Raw genomic sequence first — 22,836 nt, 5'->3', positions numbered from 1 at the left:
GCAATTCCCACCTAGCTGGTTATATTAATTTTAAGGCTGCAGTGCCAAAGGAACTCTAACAGGAGAGAGGTTCAACTCCAAAAATGTCAAGGAGCTGTAAAAGAATGTAATTTATTAGCTGAATGTAATATCCAAACTGAATGTATACAAACTCATCGGGGGGGGGGGTCAGCAGGGAATAGGGAACACTCTGTTTACCACGGTGCCCCTCGGGGTTACCAGAAATAATGGCCACAAACTGAAGGAGAATAGATTTAGATTGGACATAAGGAAGAAATTCTTTATGGTGGGGGTTGCTAAAATATGGAATGGGCTTCCAAGGGAGGTGGTGCTTTCTCCTACCTTGGAGGTGTTCAAGAAGAGATTAGACAGGCATCTGGCTGGGGTTACTTAACCCCAGCGCTCTTTCCTGCCTGGAGCAGGGGGTTGGACCTGATGATCTACCAGGTCCCTTGCGACCCTAGAAATCTCTGAAATCTCTGAATCCAGTGTAAATTTAAGTGCATAATCTCAAGACTAGAAGAAAAACCTTACCTCAGCAGATACTTGTCTAAATTTAAAGTAAGCTCGAAAGTACACAATATTATCAATGCTGCAATGAGTAGCCCCAAAACTGACTAGCTCCTTCCTATCATTTTCAAGGCTCTTACGAGTTTTGGGGCCACTATTAGAAGCCTTGAAAATGAAGGGAGACAGCAGCCATGAAACTGAGGCTCATAATGGCAGATCTTTGAAGAGCTACTTTCCCTTCCCAGTTTGTGGCGAAGTTCAAAGGAGTAAAATTAACAACAAGGGGTGTGTCTACATGTGCCCCTACAGCACAGCTGTTAGTGCACCGTCATTTAGTACTCCTTTTGGGAATATTAAATACATTAATTTAGCTATATTACTCATCTATAATTGATTGAGTACAAAATTCTAGGTTATTTTTGGTGAAAACAGGGTATCAGGCCTTGGTTCAGGAACCAAACCCCCATTTATAAAACTGTTCCTATGGGAAAATCGGTTCCAAGTTACGACGTTTCGACTTATGATGCAGGAACCAATTGTGTTGCAAGTCCAAGGACTGCCTGTCGACATATGGCTTCTCCAGAAACTGTGCTATGTACCTGGTTTTACAGAATGAACAAAACTGTCTCTAACTGTGCAAATATTTTTGAAACTGCTATTCCATGACTGACCAGAGAACATAGCTCTAATGTAATCTGTTGCTAGAGACTGAGAATTTGATCTTAAATTCAACAATATAATGGAGACTCTCGTTAGTTTCACTGGGCTTGGGAACTAGACCATAGCACACCTACTTCTTAAAGCTAGTTGGCCAGAATCCCTTCCTTTCTTAATCCAGTTTCTCTCAGTCTTTGATACAAATGAACTGTATTGTCTTGTGATTTATTTGCAAGAATAGTCATTACTTCGTATTTATGTATGTTAAATGTATAAATTAATTTGTCAGTTGTTTTCCCTATTTTATGAGTCTCCTTAATCAGGTCTCCTCTTGTTAGTATTTACCAGTGATTTTCAAGACATTTGTACATTTCTGTACTTTGCTACAGATTTCTTCATCAAGGTCAATAATGCAGCGTGAAGGTGAGTGTTTTACACACTGCCAAAGCGCTACTCCCTCAGACAGAACTTCAAATTTCCCTTTGCTATAACATTTCCTTTGAAGTTGAAACAAAAAGCAACTTTGAAAGAAAAACTTACATAGACTTTGAAAATACTTTTCATAGCAAGTTGCTTAGTCTTTTCATGATGTGAAAAAGCTAACTTAGGTTTCAACAAGCTTCCTTTAAAAAAAAAAATCAATGTTTCTCTTCAAGGGAAAAGAGCTTTTAAAAAAATCTTCTTAAAATTGTACAATATTTAAAAAGATGGTTTTATAATAATCCACAAAAGGCATACATTGAATATATGTTCTTAATCCAAACTGTGGCTTGTTATATGGGATGAAACGTCATATTGTATGCCAAACCGATCTCCACTGCAGTCAGGGGCAGAATCTGGCTGTGTTTCTTTGTAAAGCTCTGTAATTGGTTGTATATATGTCTCTGCCAAGCTTAGACTAATATATACTTAATATTATATGAAGTTGAAAAATGTGAACATAAATGCTTTTTGGTTAGCTTGACTACAAGCCAAGAAAAAAAATCATTATCAGGTGATAGAATATGAATCTGGTGGTGATGTTGAGGGGATATGTCCACAAGACATATCTGATGATCTGACCTGAGGCAAACATTTTAATCAAAATAAAGATCTAGATTCTCCCAGCGTCTTACCAGGCATCCATCCCGCCTGACCAGAAACAGTGTGGAAATATGAATCACTAGCTAATGATTAGCCCAGGAGGCCAGACAGACATAACTTCATTACCTTAGTTTTCAGAGTTGATATAGTGCAGCAACGTGCAGTCATACTGAATAAAAATACTCCTACTTTGGCAAGTTTCTCATCATACACGTAGCAGAATATTGAATTATTTATACTGTACATTCCAGCATTAACATGACCAAAAAAAAAATAAATCATGGGAAAGCAGCTTAAGTATTTTGCATTTCAAATTTCAACTTAATGGGAAATAGTGGACACATCTACACATGTATCGATGCGTTTCTAACACATATTAAATTTAGTTCCTCCAGTGTGAGGTACTAAATTAATGTGCATTAGGCTGTACTATTGCACAGTGGGCACATCTACACTTGCCCCTATGGCGCCATTGTTACTGTGCCATCATTCAGTATTTCCTTTTGGAAGCACTAAATGATGGCACAGTAACAGCCTGTACTGCACCATGCCGATATCGCATGGTTATTTTTAGCCCCTATGTTGCCACAGCAGCACGCTATACCAAGGAAGTGCGTTGTTACAGCGACATAGCTGCAGAGTCACGTTTTTTGCCCACGGACGCTACATCACCTTGTGTGTTGCTATGGCAACATAATGTGTAGACGTGTCCAGTAGCACATTTGCACACTTTTTCAGTGATGCTTAATGCACAGTAGACTATTTTAGTGCACATTAGTGTAATGTCATGGTTTTTTATTATGTGATGCCTTAATGCGCAGTAAAATAGTCTACTGCACATTAAAGTGCACGTGTAGACAATGCCCACTAAATTTTAAACCTTGAGAACAGCTGCTCATAAACTGTTCATTAGCTTATAACAATACACAAGAGTTGGTCGTTACTGAAACAAACAATGCTTTAATAAACTAATATTACTTTACAACTAATTCAAGACAGACTGCAATATGAACATAGAAAAGTCAGAAAATTCAAAAGCTATACCAATGCTTTTAGAATGTACAGTGTAGTAGATACCAGAATCTTGACTCGAGCATTTCTTGACATTTCTGTCTTTACTCTTTTAAGAAACGACCAGCAATTTTGGGTGCTTAATATTTTTACATCCAGTTGGTGACACCCTAAAGGGAACTGATTTGGAGAAAGTGCTGAGTTCCCACCACTGAATAGCAAAGCTTCTATAAAAAAAAAAAAGTATCCTCAGTTGGGCACTCAAAAAAATGACTCTTCGCTTTTGAAAATCCTGGTCTGTATAGTTTTATTGTGTAAATAAAGGCTTTTGTATTTGTGTTCTCATAGCTTTTAAAGGAACTGAGATAAAACAAAAAGAAGAAAATCCCTAGCTGTAGTAATATTAGTCCTCCAGCATCCCTTGCCCCTCTGGGAGACAGTGTGTTGCTTCTTGGACTCTGCTTGTCCAACAGGGAGCAGAACATGCTCCTTTTACAATCCCCACATTGTGCTGTAGGAAACACAGGCTGACCATGGGGAGTCTTGGTCAACCAGTCAGAGCTTCCCTATGCACTACTACCATTTGTCTTAAGAAGACTAAAGGAGCCAGCAGAACATACTGGGATTTGTGCACAACCCCGCCCTCCTCCACAGCTGCACAGTCTCTGCACTGAAAACTCTTTACTCTTCAAGCCCTCAGCATTTGAATGTCAGTACATGTGGCTCTGGGTAAATTTTTCTACCAGAAGAACAAACCCGGAAGAATTTTCTCAGATTATTTAAATGTGTGTATACAGTCATGGAATGATGCAACTGTGTTTTGTGCAACTCTATACATGTTAAAGTGTACCACTCAGTGGCTATGCAAAAAACCTAGGTGCTGCACATCTGCATGGTGCAGCAGGAAACCATGCAACAGAAAAGCTAAAAGATACCTTGCACAAGTATATTTTTCCCTGCTCATATCTTTCATTAAAATATATACTTCTGAACTGAACCTTGTTTGGTTTCAGCACAAGGAACAACCCTGAGTTTGACAGTTAGTCAGACAAGTTAAACTAAACAAAATTGATGCAGTAGAAAACAGAAAAAAAATTATGACAAGTAATTCTATTTTTTCACCTCTCTCCTTTCAAACTACCCCAATACAGCAACGGCTAGCCAGCAGTTTGCATCCTGAAGTAAATATGTGGAAGAACAGGAGCAAGAAATAAGACCAAAATGGTGAACACCAGAAAGCTTATTTCTTCTTTAACCAAAGATCTCCCTAAGCAGTAAAACAATCACAAAATGACAGACTCTCTCCATAGGAGCAGGAAAGATGAAAGAAGACATTCAGGACAAACAGAATAACTGGTTATTTTCTTTTGTTTGATGTCTCTTCCTTCCCATCCTATCCAGCATCTGACAGAAAATATAGCAAACAGCAAACTCCAACATAACCTGTAGCTATTTTATTGTACTGCTTGAAGCACCTTCTGGCCTAAGTGTCATATGAATCACACTGGTTCAATTAGTTATTCCATACATATTTTAAAGACAGATATATCAGTCCTTTCTGCAAAATAAATGTAATACACAACAGACTATAACAGGAGTTGCATTTGTCTGAGATCCAGAGCTGTCCCAGTAACCAAAGACATCTTTGGAATTCTGCAAATGAACACCCTGTGTGAAAATCAAGTCCCTTAAAACCCTGGAAAGAAGGAAGTAGTGGTTGCTAGAAACCAGTTTTAACAAGACATCAGGACTAACAGAAGAAAGAAATAAGTGCTAAGGAAGCAATTTCTTGAGCAAGCAGTGCTCCTTAGCTGCCTTATCCAGCGGTTCCCCAAAGAGGAAATGTCTGCTACATACTTAATTCATCATTCTTACTGCTCAGCTTCAGCAGTAATTCTTTCACTAGCTACAGAATTGCCGCCACAACAAAGACAGCATTAAACAGAAAGAAAGCGGGTTAGGGAGTATCTGTGGGAACACTAAGAATCTCATGAACGAAGTGAAGGGAAGGGGACAGTAGAATAGAGACATTCTCTAGAGCCCAGAATACACTGCATGTAGTGCCAAATGGAAGTACAAAGAACAGCAGTGATGACATACTGAGGCCTTTTCTGGTCTGGCCACTGGAACCGCAAAACTGCAAGATGTTGGGGAAGAAAAAGAACCACAGATTACAGAACAGATCTGATGGTCTGTACACACTCGACCTGGAGAAGAAAATGTTCTTCAAACCAGAGCGTCAAGGGTCATACAGGAAGGAAGCAAACTGACCCATGGTACTGATGGAGGAACAGCAGTGGGTGATGAAGAGGAATTACAATATACAAAGAGGAGTGCTGCAGGCTTCACTGTTCTAGATAGGAAGCAGAAAGGAGAAACAGATCCCCTCCCAATAAAGGGAGATAAACAGACAAACACTAACAAGGGGATAAGAATGTCTGGTGGCCCACAAAAAACAAAGAGGAAATGAAACAGATAAACATGTCCTACTTATCTATTACATGCCAAGAAAAATGGCTGTCTAATGGTACTTGTACAGGAAGAGAAGCTATGAGCAAATCTGGGTATCCAGTGATTATCCATTTGCCTCTAGAGACTTTACCATTGTCAGAATTTTTTGAAATTGTGTATGGGGATCGAGAAGGTGGCCAACAAAAAGGCTGGATCCCTGACTTGGTTGTTTTGTGCTAGAGTTTTTATTCAAAAGGCACACATTTTAAGGTAAGGAACCTTAGATGCCACATCCCTCCTTTACTTTAATCCTTTACTTTCTCCTCTAGTTCTACTTCTTTTTCCCCGTTCATTTGAAACTAAAAAGGAAAATAATGAAAGAAAGAATATATCAGGAGATAAGATGCATATGCATCATGTTTCTACGATGTAAGAGGCAAAAGAACTCAGGAAAAAGTGGGCGAAGTGATGCTTAAATGCTAGGATTGTCTCCTGAGTTCTTTCATTTCCTTGTTTCCTTTTGGAGATATTCATACTGCTATCACCATTAGGTGCTGTCAAATAGAACAAGAAAATAGAAACATAATATACCATTAAACTTAATATTTATTTGTACATACCCACACAAATTGTACATATGCACACATACACACACTTTATTGCAGAGGTTTAGAAAGTTTTTTATAGTATACTTAACTTATTTTTAAAGTTTTCTACTTACTAGAATTTTCATGAAATCAGTGAATACTTAAAATATAGAAAGATATTCCATGTAGCATAAACTCTTGGCTTATATAAATGTAGCCTACCTCTTCTTTACATATGGGAGGCTGTTCCAAAGGTTGAAGGTCAACAACTCTCCAACTATGAATGAGACAAGTCTTAATTAAAATACATTCATCCAAATTTAGCATTTTTTTTACTTCAGCAGTGAACTGAGACTGATCTGTTTCAATCAGCTTCATTGCCAGGAAATGTGTAAACCAGGGGTGGGCAAAATGCAGCCCGTGGGCCAGATCCAGCACACCAGACCATTCTATCTGGCCCACAGGACCCCTAAAAATTTTAGAAAATTAATATTAATCTGCCCCTGGCTGCCTGTCATCCAGCCCTCGATGGCTTGCCAAAACTCATTAAGTGGCCCTCCACCCAAAATAATTGTCCGCCTCTGGTGTAAACACATCTAAAATCAGTTAAATTAACAAAAATCATGTAAAAGCATTGACAAAGGTTACATAACTTCTTTTTGGTATTTCAAAACAACATCCTTAACAGTGTTCCTTTAGCATTATCTTAAGTCCTTAAAAGCAAAACAAATCCTGAAATACAAGTCACAGGTTTACAGAAGAAAGAACTTGAGTATTGCTATTTTTGAGGATTCACTCAATTACAGGGAAATTACAAACAAAATAATGATTAAAGTGAGGTGATCACTGAATCACATACCAGAATACATTATATTAAAAATGTACTTTAAGTCCTCAAGATCAGAATTGTTGGGGTTTGTTTGGTTTTTTTAATATAAACACTGCAAGGATTTTTGCGGGGAATATCTATGTCTATTTTCCTGCAGTTTGTTGAGGGTATTATTTTCTGCTGAACTAGTTTACCAAAATGACAGCAAATTCTAATTATGAGCAGGGAACCTCAGGCCTATAGTACCCCAATATATTTTTATCTCATTATTTTGAAACTGACTATATTTGAATTTAATCTTGGTTGTGCAAGCACAAGTAAAGGTATAAAAATACCTTGGAGTAAGGATTTCTTTGTACTGCAGCTTCTCCAATTTAGAAGGTGCGACCAGTGACATAGGAATAACAATGTTGTCTATATCATACGAGCTCTCACTTCTCAATCTCCGTCTCGCATTGTGCTGTATAATTAGTGGAAACAGGGATGCCATTAATTTTATTATAAAAGCTACATATAAGCTTCACAGAGCTAAACAAGAAAGCTTTTGTAAATTCATCAGACAGAAAAAACAGTAACATTTTAGGACTGGATTTTCAGAAGTGCTCAGTGTTCTTAGCAAAGTCCATTGATTTCACTACTGCACTTAATACTGGGAACTTCTTAAAAACCTATTAACGCTACATCCTTCATCATGTTCAGGCTATATGGAAAGCATTCTATAATAATTTAATCCAATCTGTAGTTTGACCACTACAAATATAAAATTTTAATAAAAACAAAAATTCTAAAAGACCACAGCCTAAATTTACCAGTACAGAACGGGGGTATCAAGCTTATGCCCCTGTACTGGATCTGTACCACAGGGCTCCTCACAGGTTGTATGCAAATGCAAAGAACCTCCTGAGCCACATCCAGACTCAGTGGTGGCAGTGGGGTGGGTGAACAGTGGCATGGCGGTTACCAGAGCCACCACTCACTTTCCTGCTGCCCCAGCACACATGGAGGATTCCATGCCCTGGATTTCCACAGCAGGCCTCACCCCTGTTTACCCTGCCCCCAAATTCCCAGCCCCATCCATCCTGTGAGTCACATGTTTGATATACCTAATGTAGAACAACCCACAAGAAAACTATTCTTTTCAAAGTCTGCAGAAGACAGAGACATTTTCTGGGAAGTAGAGGGGATACTGAATTTCTCAACACTTCTCTCTAAGTTATTCAGTCTCTCCTCTCAAGTGTGTAGATTCTAAGTGCATCACAACTTTTCTAAATTACAGTAGAGAGTTTCAGTTTAAACCATGAGCTAGCCTAAACTGCAAACTTTTTATTTTCACCTGAGAAGTAGAGTGCATTTTAGCATGAATCAGTTCTCATTTAATATGTTTAAAGGAAAGAAGTTCACCACTTGCATAAAGGGATCATTTAAGGAAGGAAATGCAACGTCATCACCACCACCATATATATTTTTATCCTTAAAATAGATTATGCAATTTGGACTAGTGACATATCTTGTATATACTACAGGACTGAAAAAAATGCAGACTACAGCATTGAAACCCAGTGCTTTGGCATACATTTCCATGAGGCCAGGATGCCACCCTTAATCAAAGTTTACCAGTGATTTTATCAGGTGTTCAGTAAACACGTAGTTTCAAACTGACATATCTTGGCATACCAAGATGCATCTGGGTAAACTACCACAACCATATTTACACTGCCAGCCAATATTGCGAAGCGCAATAAAGAGGAGTAGTTGAAGCCTCTAGGCGCAGCTCCACTGGGAGCATAAATTTCAAATCATTTAATGAGGTTTTAAATGAAATTTTACACAAATATGATTTATAAACTAATTATACAGTATAGTTACATGGTCTAGAAGCTATTCTACGACAATACATTTCTGTGTTTTAGGCACATTACTTTCCCAATAAGAATTAGACAAGCTTAATCAATGAACATGTAAAACTGCATTACAGTGTAAAACTAAGGAACGTGCATAAAGCTTGTACCATCAACACTCTGTGGGTGATTTAATGAAATCCATTTTATCTTTGCTTTACCTGTGATGGAGTGGATCTAGATAGCACATTGACATTGGACACTGCAGTAAAACTGTTAAGGGATTCTGGTCCTGTATGCTGAAAGGAAAATGCTTCAAACCTACTGTTACTTTCTCCTGCCACAAAACAAAACAAACAAAATAAAGCTATTGTTATCTATTATATTAAAGATTTTTCCACATGGTATGGAATAAAATATTTCTAGAAGGTCAGAGCTGAAACCCTGAGGTTTCATGAACACCATTAACATAACCATTTACAGATGTTCCCGATCCCAAATTCACCTTCATGCAAGCTATCCCCAAAAACTGTCTCCCTATTTTAAATGAGGAGGCCCCCCGAGGAAGCAGCTTCAGAAAACCAAATCCTGCTTCCTTTACAGAAGCTCTCATAGTTTATATGTAACCAATATTCTTGAATTTCATGCTGAACAGGGAATGTAGCCATTACAGCCCCAAATAAGTTCGTCAATGCCCCCCTCCACGTCCCCCGAGACCTTCTTCCTGGCTCGTGGCCAACTGGAACTAGAAGACAAAATTTCTTTCCTAACCTGTTAATCTGATTTTTCTAGTGTTGGCTCAGGAGTCTAGGCAAATTCATGAGTAGTCTTATTCATTCCCGGTGTATAGTCCATTTTTAGAATTTTAAAAACAAGCCACAGTTGGTCCCCAGTTCCTTCCTATCCAGACTTGAAGGAAGAGAATAGAGCCCCATCTTAAAACAAATTATGAGAATACTAACTGAGCATAAGAATGGTCAGTATGAAGCAGGGGGAATTCCATGCAAGGGATGGTGGTAAAAACAACTTCTAAAAAGAACACTAATGTACAAAGTGGGCCAAATGCATGAAATCCTGTCTCCTAGGTAGCATTACAATAACTTGACAGCAAGCTTTTATTTTTGCCTTGCTCACTAGGCTGACCCACCCCATGGATAATTTTTTCCTGGACAGAGCCCAGATTAGGAATAAATATGCTGTACTGGGCCATTCGCACCAACAAGACAGAGCTTCTTCTGCTATGCACAAATGAGTTGCAAAGCAGCATGCTCTCATAAGAAAACTGTGATGGTGAGAACAGATTATTTTTAAAATGCTCAAAAAATTGTCAGCAGAACCTAAATTACAAACTTGAAAATGTCACTTTCTTTATTATTTATTACTACAAGCATAGGAATTATGTTCACTGTAATTTGTGAATAGTTCAAATCACTGCTTGTACAACACATTATACTTGTCTACACCCAGTTTCATCTGCCATTACATTGCTCAACCAAATACCTTGAGCCTTAGTAGTTCCTAACTCATTTTTTCAGTTGACTACCCAAAACAACTGGGTATCCTGTGCAAATCTGACCTTTTCATTACTTCCCATTATAATTATTTAGTCACCCTTATGTCAGTGCCTATGTGTCAACCAAGAAAGGAACCTCACTGTCCTAGGTCCTGTATACACAGACCCCTTCCAAAGAGCTTACAGTGTAAATACACAAGAGAGAGTAGAGGGAAGGGTATAAGATACAAGCAAGCACAGTGAGCAATATTATTTCAGCAAATGTGTTAGTTCCAGCTTTGGAGTGGATAAGGAGGGCATAGTTAGAAGAGTATAAACTACTCTGAAAAAAAAGTGAAGAAAGAGGGGACACTGAAGCAAAAGGAACAAGGGGCACAAGGGCTGGACAAAAGGGCATTATGAGGTATATGTGAAGTTAAAGTGACAGCAAGAGAAAGGAGGGAGCTAATACAAACAGCCAAATTAGCACATAGCCAAGAAAGCCGAATCAAAATGATACAAGTGTCACTGAATGTTCACAGGGCCCAGGCTGGACAGCTTCTGCAGCTGTTTGTTCAGGCTGAACACTGCTAATTCCTCTGACTTGGTGTTGATATATAACTCACTGGTCTATAAGTACCATGATGATCCTAACACTGATACACATGTGCAATTTTTTTTTTTTTTTTTTAAACACTGACTTTCCAATAGCCTGATGAAGAGGCTTGCATATAATTATACAGTATTTAATGGTTTAAAAGAAAACCAGAACCTGGAACCACAATAAATTAACATAGCTGACCAGCTTGTAGAAATAGTAGATGTTTGGCTAAGTGATTTATAAAGTTATCTATTAACTCGTTGTGTTTCACTGAATATGATAAAAAATTCCTGTAATAATAATCTAGACATGCAGAATCACAAAAATACAACTATGTTAAGCAATTCCTGTAAGAAGTATACTAAAGACAGAAGCATGACTAGTTTTGCTACTACTCTGAAACAGAATTAAGGTTGGGCCAAAAAAGTTGTGTTTTAAATGGTTTGCATTTATTTTATTATTCTGTTGGCGGAGTGTTGATTTCTTTTATTAGCCCATTTCTCATGCCTCTCTAAAATATAGTTTCTTAAGGTTATTTTTCTGATAAAAAAACTCATTTATGTGAAAGGCTATACAACGCATTTTCAGAAAGAAAGTAGCTGTGGGTTTTTTCAGAATGAACAGCAGTTTTATATATCCCTAGTTTTGCCTTACCTATTGCTGTCTCACTTAGATGCCTTTTTTTCCTTCCATCTGACACCTGGTCAGATGTTCCCAATACTGCTTGAGGTTTAGAATTTGGTAAATATCCACTGCTCCATTGTCTCAGAGAAGCATTCCGTTGATTACAGTCTACAACAGAACAGACATTTGTAAAGCTGAATATTTAAAGTTGAATATTAGATGCAACTTACAAGAAAGAAAGAGCTGAAGATGCTTGCAATCAGAAACAAAGTGGTAATCATCTTTGATGTACACAGAAACAAAGAACTCAAATGACAGGCCAAAGTCTTCTCATAGAGCACACTTCTCAAGAGCACACTGTTGGCTCATATTCATGTTATGGTCCATGTAACCTTCAAGTCCTTCTCTGTGTAAAGGTATCCTAGCAAATTATTCCCCAGTCTGTAATTATATATGCAATGATTCTGTCCCAAGTGCAAGAATTTGTACATGTTCTTGCTGAATTTCATCTAACTGATTATCAGGGATCCTGGTTTTCCCTGACAAAAAAACCTGAAAATTCACTGATAAAAAAAATTGCAAAAAACCCCAAAATCTATGATTAAAAGGAAAGGACCCTCACTCCCCTCCCCAAACCCCCCAGCCCTGGTGGTGCCCTCACTCTCCTCCCCACAACTCCCTGGCCCTGCTCGTGACCCTCACACTGCACCCCCCACAGCCCCTGGCCCTGCTTGTGTCTCTCACTCCCCACCCCCCAGGGTTCCCCCCAGCCCTGTTGGTGTCCCTCACCCTCCACCCAAAGCTCCCTGGCCCCCCTAGCCCCACTGGAGGGGCCCCCAGCTGCCAGACCTATGGAGCCAGGGACTCAGGTCCACAGCCCTCTGCTTACAGCAGGACATGGCAGCTGCTGCAGCAGCACGGAGCACAGATCCACCCCCCTGCTCGCACTCCTGGGGGGGCAGGGGGACCTGTGCCCCTCAGATCTGTGCATAGGGTGGGGACAGGCTGCCCACTGCAGGCTCATGCTCCCTCCCTGCTCTCCTTCCCCCTCCCTGCTCTCCTTCCCCGAGGCCTCTGCAGCCCAGAGGGTGTGACTCGGCACTACAGGGGAACAGTGAGACCGCAAAGGGAACTCCTTGCCACTGTGAGCTCTGCATTGCCCTGCCCGCATGGCAGCCACAGGGCTGGCAGCACAGGGTTGTGTCCCTCACTGCTGCTGTGTGGGCAGAGGACTCATCACCAGGGCAGTACAGAGCTTGCAGTGGCAAGGAGATCCCCACGCAGCCCTGCTGTTCTCTCCAGCACTGGGTCACACCCACTGGGCTGCGGAGGCCTTGGGAGAGGGCAGCAGGGCAGGAGCCCGAACCCGCAGTGGGCAGGCTGTGCCTGCCCCTGCCCCATGCATCGATCTGGGGGGCATGAGTCCCCCCCCCGCCTGGGAATGCGCGCAGTGGTGGGGAGTTGCCCCCACCTGACCCACTCATAGCCCCATGGCACTCCACACCCAGGCCCTGCAGCCGTGCATTACAGCCCTGGGCCTCACACACCGCCCAACTGGGCAGCAGCCCCAGCCCTGCCCAACTCCCTCCCTATGGGGGCCTCAATACCCCCTCTCCCCCCCTCCACCCCCAATTACCTACTGGAGCTGCTCTCCAGGCCTGAGAACCCTCTACCCACTCCCTTCCAGCCCCTTGCAGGCTGGAAATCTGCCAGCCAGCAGAGAACTCTTTGCAAAACTGCAAAATCTGTGGGTTTCTCCATTAAAATAAGAAATCTGTGTTTTCCTCTGGTTTCCCACGGGAAATGGAAAACCCGGATCCCTGCTGAATACCGACTATTTCTCCAGTTTATACAGATCATTCTAGATACTAACTCTACTTTCCAGAGTGCTTGCAAGTCCACTCAATTTGGTGTCATCCACAAATCTGCTAAGTGTGCACTCAATCCCATCATTAATGAAGATGTTAATACCTGACCCTTGACAACCCCCTGGGGAACCTGTCTCGATACCACTTCCCAAACAGACATTGAGTCATTGGTGATCAATGAGCATGATGATCCAACCAGTTGTGTATCCACCTTTGAGTACTTTCATCTACCAGTCTGAATTTCTTTAGTTTTTTCATGAGAATGTTGTAAAAGATTGTATCAAAAGCAAAATATCTAAGAATCTATTCGTATTTCTGCATGGGTTAATTCACATTGGTTAAATAAAAAAGGTCTTTTAAAGCAGTTAGAGGTGCAAGAAAAGATTTTATATCACACATGTGACAAAAAGCAGTTAAAGAAAAAAGTGGAAAAGGCAAAATGCATGGTACCATGTAGAGAAGGTACCTTATGCAAGGCCAATTTCCTGAAAAATATAATATTTTACAGTCCCCTAGAACTCATGTGAAACTACTATATTTTGGGTGCTGCTGCTAATTTCTATAACTTATATGTAATAAATATTATTTATGCACACGTGTAAGATATACACTTTACATATATACACATACATATATGTACGTATGCTCTTCAATAAATACACTATCTTCATCTATCTTGAAAAGAGAATTAAGAAGAAAAAACAACTAAAAGACAATCTAAACAGCAAAGAAAAATAAGCAACTGAATCAACTATCAATCCAAATAATCATGTAGAAGGTCAGACACACGCATCTTTAAAAGTATGGAATGACAACCACAGTCAGTTAGGTTCTTAATTCAGCAAGATATTTAAACTAATTCCACTGAATTCATTTATGTCTAAAAACTGTCCTTTCTTGGTTTCTTTCCTGTCATTTGCAGTTTCCTTATATCTCCCAAGCAGTACAAAGGTTCAAGACGGCTCTTTTTTACCACTGTAAATGTACTAGTTTAATAGTTGATATAGCTGAAGTGTAAACATCGTTATACCAGTACGAAGGTGCTTACAACTAAATATCTCGCTCCTGATCAAGTCTAAGACTCAAACCCTAACAAAGGCTGGAGGGTAGAGGATTTCACTTTCCTATTCCTCTCAAACGACATTCACCCAGAGCATAACTAATCGTGTTGATGTGGGTGGGATAATTTTTCTTCCTATATTCCTCATTATCTCCCACCTCCTAACTTCTTTGCCTGTTATCTTCCTTTCTGATCAGTTTAGATTGTAAACTATTTTGGAAAGGAAGTACTGACCAAAAAAAGCTAAAAAGCAAGCTCTAAAATCATTAAACTATTTTGAATCACATACCACTAGAAGGAGATGTTTGAAATTCCACCCCTAATGCTGAAGTGTCTACTGGATCTGCTCTGATCTCGTCCTTTTTTAACAATGTTTCAAAATACATATGAAGAGGGATATCTGAAAAATCAAACAAAGAGGCACATATGCATCCAAGTCAGAAAACCAGCAATGGGCTCAGAACTTAAGACAGTGGCATGATTTGTCTAAAACGCTAACTATGACAATCTGCATAATATTCAATATAAGTAATATTGCTGCCTTTAGTCCACTTACTCCCAAAAAGGGGTGGTAGTACAGAACAAGCTCTGGCATAAGTGACTGCCTGTGTATAGCACTCCAGTGTCATCAGATACTCACAGAGGAGGACATCTGTAGGGGACAGATATCTTCAAAAAGAAACCTTGAGAACAAACAGGTAAGAAACAATGAAAGCGGGGGGGTGCACAGCCTAACCCTAATCCGTCTGCCCAGGAGTGGGTCAGGGAGTTGGGGTGGAACAGCCCCAATCTGGATGTGCGGGGGTGAGGGGGGAAGCAGCCCAGACCTATCCAGATGCATGGGTAGGGCAGGGGCAATGGGCCCAGCCCTATTCCCACAGGGCTACAATGACTTAGGTGACCCAACAAAGGCGGCAACAAGGAAATTGAACATGCCTTCTGTTTGAATTCTCCCAGAGGTGGGACTGGGCACAAGAGTTCCTTGGGTAGCAGCTGTGCACAGGAGTGTCACTGCCTCCACTGCCAGTGGCAGGGGGTAGCACCTAGGCCAGCACCACAGCTGCTGTTATTTTTGCGCCCCCCACCTCCCTGAGGACTGGCACCCAGAGCTGATGCCCCAGTCAGCCCCACTTTGTTCCACTACTGAGTTCCACCCAAGGAAGGGTTAGTCTGCAAAACAAATCTCACGTGCCAAGGAATTTAGATGTTGTTGTAAGGGTAAAAAGGCTTAGAAAAGAGGTCTGTGTGAGAAGCCTTTCAAGAAACAAAATTACAGTAATAAGAACAAACAAACAAAAAATAAAGTCTTCATGCTTGGTGTAAAGACAGATAAATTATCAACAAAAGTAATATGGGCAGCTGCTAAATTAAAGAAAAGACTAAATTAAAGAGCCAAAATGATGGGTGATGATTGTCCAGCCTTTATAAGTTACCTTAGTCTCATGTGCGCTGAGGATCTCCCAGTACAAAAATCTTCCTAGCCCCAATTTTTATTAACTAGTAAGAACTTATTTCAGTGACTGGAACTAATCCAACTTGTTCTTTGTCACAGAATTAAAGGAGACCTGCAAGAGATTTTTTAAAGCTTGCTCTTTTTTTCTACAAGGGTGTTTCAGAAAGTAATGGCAATTTCTAAATAAAATCAATGTGTGCAATAAGTAGGAACCTACACTGACAGTGGCATTGTTGAACATACCCATCATTTACAACTATATAGAGTAGTGATGTGGTCCAGTAAATGATCACTGCATACAAAATGCTTTTATTTTAAAGCTGTCATAATTTTCTGAAACACCCTCATACCTTATGAAATGTAAAGAGCTAATCATTTTATTCTCCTATTTACTTTTTACCTAGGAAATATCACAATTATCTTCTCTGGTCTTTTGGGAGTAGGGAAAGGGAGAATCAGCTGCATATTTCAGAGTCTTTATTATAATCCCCCATCCTTTAATTAAAAGGGTTGGAATTTTTTTTTTTTCCAGATTATCCACTGGCTAAAAGAGGAACAGCACACATCTGTTTTAGAGTCTCCTCCAAGGCTTCTTACATACATGCCTGAACTGGCCAGATTCCTAGACAGAGAAATGTTATTAGGCCTGAGGTTTGCTGCAACCATTGACATGCTTGGCAAATATCTCTGGTTCTATGGAAAATCTATAGGGCAAGGCTTTGTATTGGTGGTGACTGACCTGTCCAAAAGCAACAGTATTTCAGTGAACTTGTCTGACTGCAAGATACTTATTACTTGTAAGAGACCTAAGGAGACCTTATTTTACCTTTAGAAGCAAAAGCAGGGATACAAGAAGCCAGGAAGAACACAGACAAAAGCTATCTTCCTCGTTTTCAGTATGAAGAGATACTTTCAATAAAAGTCTTGCCCTCTATTCCATTAAATAACTTCTTTTATAACTTCTTTCAGAGTTGATTTTTTCCCTTTTCTTTTTCTACTTTAAAATAATTATTTTATGTTAGATTTTTGTTTGTTTGGACATTCTTATTGCTGCTCCTTCAGGCAGGTGGTGTAGAATTAGAAGCAACAACTCTAGAGATCAGGAGCACAGTAAGGGCTAGCAGGAGGATTTCAACAGAGAATTTCAAAACATTTTAAGTTGTTATCACCTTCTCTTTAAGAGTCTTTCTGAACCTCAGGATAACTGTAAGGAGAATTAAAATGCTGAGAAATCTTAAAAGAGAATAAGACTAACACCTCTGGCAAAAAGTGGGTTTGGTTAATGAATCCAAGACAGTTTTAAGGAGCTGCAACCACTAAAACAGCCTTAATTTCAGGCTTATCCTATCCTGAGAAAGCCCTCAATATTGATGGGATTACTACATGGGTCAGTTACCACCTGGTAGCAGGTTTCTGTAGGGCAGAAATCTCTGACAAAATTCAGTACCAGGTATGAACATCAACCCCAGGGACAGAGGGAAGTGAAAGAAGCTGCTTCAGCCCAGTCTCTCTGTGTACACAAATATATACATATCTTGGTTGCACTGCAGTATATGTGTGAATGTGCATATATATGCACACACAGAGACACATATAACACACACATACACACATGAATTCCATCCAATACAACCCAGATAAAGTCACCGTCTGAGCATACCATGTCTTATTTTTCCTAACTTTTTTAAACCACCAACCTTAGGGTGTGGACACAAGTAACAACTGAAATCTTTCAAACGCCTATGAAATGTTTCAAGGGGCCCGCCGTTTAAACATGCATGCCTTTTGTAATGTTCATAAAGCAGCTGAAGTGATTCAAAATAGTACCTTTCCAAATGTCTATTCTAAAGCATTTCAATTCCTGTTATGTGTACATGGGGGCTGAGGACCAAAATGTCATCCAGAATCCCACAGTGCTCCATGCTCCCCATCCCTGGAGAAAGAAGGAAGAGCAGGGTGGACAGTCCGGTAGGCTAACGGACAGCTTGGTCCTATTTCCATACCTTGGTCCCTGATGCGACAGCACTCAAGGGCCCACTGCTGGTGCCAGGCTCTCTAGGCTCAGTCCCCTCTATTTCTCCACTCTGGTGAGAGGAGGAGTGAAGAGTTAGAGAGAACTGGGACTTGGGAATTGGGAACCTGGTGGTGGGGGAGCCAGCAAGTCCCCCTTACTCCTCCAGAGACATCCTCCATCCTCTGTAGGGACCCCTGCCTAGAGAGCTCTTTTTGCTCTGGAGAACAATTTTAAAATGTTCCAGCCAGGGAGCACTACAGGGGCTCCACATGTCCCTCAACCAACATGATTCTTTTTTTAAATGTTTCCAAGCCTATTTAACTTTTAAATGTTTCAAAAGCTGCTTGTCTATGCCCTTAATGTTGATTTACCAGTATTTCAAATCTATTTTAACAGAGTACCATCTATTAATACCTAGTTGAAGTTAGTTTCAAGTATTACGATTTCGCTTTACAAATCATGTTTTAATGAGTTTTTAAAACTGTATGCATGTTACTGCATAAAAAACTAAATTAAACAAGGAGGCTTGACTAATTATGCAAGACAAAATGCTGTCAAATGCACACAGCAAATGGACTGAAAAGTGAAATAGCCTCCTCTCATCCCTTGATTATAGTCCTCTTAATTGCTACTTTTAACTACAGAAAGTAAGACTTTAAAGAGCAGGATGAATTTTTTTAAATGAATGTCCCTTTAAATTAGGCTGAGTATATCTGTCAGCGTGTCTTTGCCAAAACATAAGCAAGAAATTTCTTGGAAGAAGTTATTTCATTGACAAAGCTTTAAAATGTTTTAAAAGCTAGACATGACAAATGTAGTAATTTTTAAAATGCAATAATGAGCTGCTAGAAATAAGAAATTAGACATCTCTCACCTGAGGGGAATGATAACACAGGATGGAAAGAAGAGTCCAGTTCTGGCATATGTTTTAGTATTCTGGATTTCATACTCTGCTCATAACTGCTCCAGGTAGAGGCTGGTGCCATGCAAGGTAGCTGTGTATTATATAGAAATGAGGCATCTTTTGACAGCAAAGCCTGCAAGAAAAATCAGAGGTATCATTTGTATTCACTTTCTAAAATTGGCCCACAAATAAGAATAGTTTAAAGTTACAACTCAGTGCTATGTAAATTAAAAAAATATATTTTTATAATCTTGAACTAGCCTAGAAATAATAAATACCTACTATCTGGGATGGTAATTTTGGACTACATATAGTCCAAAATTACCACATATATACATATACACACATATATATACAGACACACACACATATATTACAGCAGAATTTTATCTCTGAAGTAATTTGCCATTTAAAAGGTAATTGTTTCCAATCAATAAAATTTTGGTATCTCTTTGACAAGTACTATTGTTCTAGTTGGCACAGTATACATGATAAGTTTACACAAAGAAAACATTTTTGCAATAAACATTCAACAAAATATTAGCACTTCCTTTCTTAGCTTGTATGCTCTCCTCAACTTGGAGCATGTATGTTTCCACATATTTTGAGCCCTTACATAAAAACTTGATTACACAATGATTACACATAATAAATACATTTACACAAAGTCTCAAGAAGGGCAATGTCCTTATCTTAGACTATACTTTGTGAAGGCAAGAGAAAAGACAGCACATAATACAAAAGAGTATTTTTTTAAAAAGGGATAGAGTAGGGTGTGATATAATAAACACTAGGTAGGGCTACATGATGGATAGTGAAAAACCAGTCTAGGAAAAGGTACAGAGTTAGCAGCAAGACAACAGACATGGTGAAAAGTAGTTCAAAGAAATGAGAGGAGAGATAAAGGTAGCAGGATCATGCTTAGCTTTGAAGGCAAGAATGAAGATCTGAATCTTATACAACTAAAGGAAGCTGTGGGAGGAGTAGTAGAGAACTCAGCTTAACTACAAGTGAGGTCAAGGATTCATAACAATCTTAAAAAATATTGTCTATAAAACTGTTCCTGTCACATTCAATTTCAAATGTATACCTCAGCAGGTATGTAGAGTTGAAGATTATAGTCTTCTTTCCACTAACTTAAGAGCTTCCATGCTTCATTCACTATTATGGACATCTTGAATATGGATTTTGGGAGACTTGGATTTCATTGTCTAGAAAGGTATCTACTGAAAACCCTCAGCTGAACCTGAAACTTGGGAGGAAGGAAAGGAGGGTGGACAAGTATGGACATTTCAAGGTCTCCTGCATACTATTTATTTTAAACTGGACCATTGCCATACTTGTGCATTATGACTTCTGGTTACTAAATGATAATAGCACTGGATATTTATGAATTCTCCATTTCCTTAGAGAAGATCTACATTACATGAAGACAAACATCTCAACTTGGATGCAGTTTTCATATGACCAAATCAACAAGGCATGGAAAAACTTGTGAATTAAACAATGTTTTGTTTACTGTCAGAAAGTGGTAAACCCTTTAACAGTCTGCCTCCTGCTAAGAAACATTCCAGCATGTATTTTTCTGGTGATGAAACTTCTTCATAAGTGGTAGTGCACTGATTCAACTGATGACAAAGTAAATTCCCCCCATAAAATTGGTGGTTCTGTCAGAAGGTATGATTTTTTTTTTTTTTTACTTCAGGGAATAGAATAACATTTAAGACATTCCATACTAATTAAAACTATTTTCTTACTCTCAACCCACATGATCCAACATCCTGACTCACTATTAACAGTAGTGGCTATTGAAATTATCTGCTCAGTGTACCATGGTTTTAGAGCAAAGGAAACCTCTAATTGCAGAGGTCTACACATCAAAGACTTCTTTAAGAGAAACGTTAAAATACCTTTCTTGGGAAAATATCATTTCATTGTAGCAATAACTCTCAATACATTTACATCCATACTCAGCTTTAAACGCTGGCAGTCCCATTGAAATCAACGTGTTTAAAGTTAAGTATACACTAAGGACTAAATTATATTCCACCTATTTGGTACCTGTTGGACTTGGGGTCTAAGTGCAATTTGATTCTATCCTGTTCAAGCCCCCGAAAAACTGTTAATATTAAACATGGATGCTTCTTCCTTGCTTCTTTTTGGGACACAATCCTAAGGGTCAGATCAGGGGTGGGCAAAATATGGCCCATGGGCTGTATCTGGCCTACCAACTGAGACTATCCAGCCCGCCAGCTGCCACCAGGAGCTTGAGGAGGGAAGGCTGTGCCCCACACCGCTCTGTTCTGCCGCATCTAGGGCCAAGCCAAGCAGACTCCCCTGCACCCTCCAACCCTGGATCTATTTCTCCCCTGCCTGGCCTCCTGTTGGTGCTCTGCAGTCCTAGCACTGTGGTTGCTGGGCCCACGCAAGACAAGAAGTGATGTGGAGATGAGTAGCTGCCCTGCCTACCCACCATGTCTAGCTACTGCTGCCATGGCGCTGTTGGAAGTGAATCTGTGCCTGATGTGGTGGGGCTTGGCCTGGGGCAGCCTCCCCTGACTTCCCCAGTGTGGTTTGGCGGCAGTGGCTTGTGGCAGTGGGCGGGAAGGACAGCTACTTGGCATGCTGCATCACACCCCATCCCATGTGGGCCTGGATGTTGGTGGCTCCAAATCCAGGACAAGAAGCTGGCCGGGGGGAGGAGTCTGTGCACTGCACATCTCAGCCAGCCCTGGCTAGGACAGAGTGGAACAACACGGGGAGCAGCCCTCCCTCTTCAGGCTCCCAGCAGCAGCTGGCGAGCCAGATAGGATTAACTGGCATCTCCCCGCAGGTCCTCAACAGCTCACCAAAACTCCTTAAGTGGCCCTCTAGCCCAAATAACTCCCCACCCCCGGCTGCATGATGGTGTGTTACAAAATTAGATGCATTAATAGACTTGAATAGGGTGGAACAGAATTTCAGTTATGTTCCTAGTAGGTGGAAACAGATCCTGGACCTAAATGTTGGCAGGATTGAGATTTTGGGGCATTCTTCAGGTTTTATTGCTGGACATTTTTTTTAAGTAACATTTCCCATTTCAGAACCATAAATGAAAACTTGAATGACTCACAGGAAACTACTTCAACGTAATCTGTAGACACTTGTTTTTAAACTGCATAAAAATGTATTTCCTTTAGAGTCTAAAAGCTGATGCAGTCTCTCAGGCATGCATTTCTTTAAACCACTCTATCATTCTATTTACTTGTGAAACCTTAATGATTCCAGATGAAATAAAATCATTCCCTGGAAAATTACAAATCTTTTACAGTAGGTCTCTTTTTCTTTAGAAACATTCATCACAGTAAAACAAATCCAGAAAACACGCAAATAAGGCTGCCACGTCTTTAATATCTAAGATTTCAATCTTGACTTGAAATTTCCTGCTTTAACTCAGTTTCTTCCCTTCCCTTTTATTGTGATGTCAGGTCTGTTATAAAACATGCATTATGTTGTTAAATATCCTAAAGATTCTAATTTATTTTAAATAGTAAATTAATAAATAAAATAAATTAAAGATAGGTAACCACTGTTCGTTAAGAAGGTAAGGGGGTTTTACTCATATATTGTCTGCAGCAACAATTATGAACTCCCGTTTCTAAATTAGTGTTCTAAAGATCCACGCTAAGGGTGCACCAACAACTGAACAAACATAACCTACATTAAGTCAACTTATATTTAAAAACCCCAAGGATTAACCAAGACAAGAAGGTACAAGGAAGAGAGCCTTTATTTTCAAGGACTCACGAAAGTTCGTATAAAAAGCAAAATGTTAAGAATTTGATCTTGCAATTTGGAATGTTGTTTATTACAGT

At 39.8% G+C, this 22,836-nt stretch overlaps 1 protein-coding gene across 4 annotated transcripts in view; it reads right to left on the bottom strand.

The window, feature by feature from the left end:
• KANSL1L (KAT8 regulatory NSL complex subunit 1 like) overlaps positions 1 to 22,836 on the bottom strand; it is a 116,296-nt gene that overhangs the window by 35,497 nt on the left and 57,963 nt on the right. For all 4 annotated transcript variants that reach the window (XR_002098679.1, XM_019523427.1, XM_019523426.1 and 1 more), the window contains 6 exons: positions 18,953 to 19,115; positions 14,901 to 15,011; positions 11,714 to 11,851; positions 9,188 to 9,303; positions 7,464 to 7,588; positions 6,522 to 6,576 (listed from right to left, as the gene is read on the bottom strand). Coding sequence is in view for 3 of the 4 variants with exons in the window: in XM_019523427.1 (XP_019378972.1) it covers positions 6,522 to 6,576; positions 7,464 to 7,588; positions 9,188 to 9,303; positions 11,714 to 11,851; positions 14,901 to 15,011; positions 18,953 to 19,115 (708 nt within the window). In the remaining variant the exon portion in view is untranslated. The remainder of the gene's footprint in view (positions 1 to 6,521; positions 6,577 to 7,463; positions 7,589 to 9,187; positions 9,304 to 11,713; positions 11,852 to 14,900; positions 15,012 to 18,952; positions 19,116 to 22,836) is intronic.

This window comes from Gavialis gangeticus, unplaced genomic scaffold, assembly GCF_001723915.1.
Source record: "Gavialis gangeticus isolate Ggan-Ray unplaced genomic scaffold, GavGan_comp1, whole genome shotgun sequence".
Lineage (NCBI taxonomy): Eukaryota > Metazoa > Chordata > Crocodylia > Gavialidae > Gavialis > Gavialis gangeticus.
This window is presented reverse-complemented; position numbering and strand designations above follow the sequence as displayed.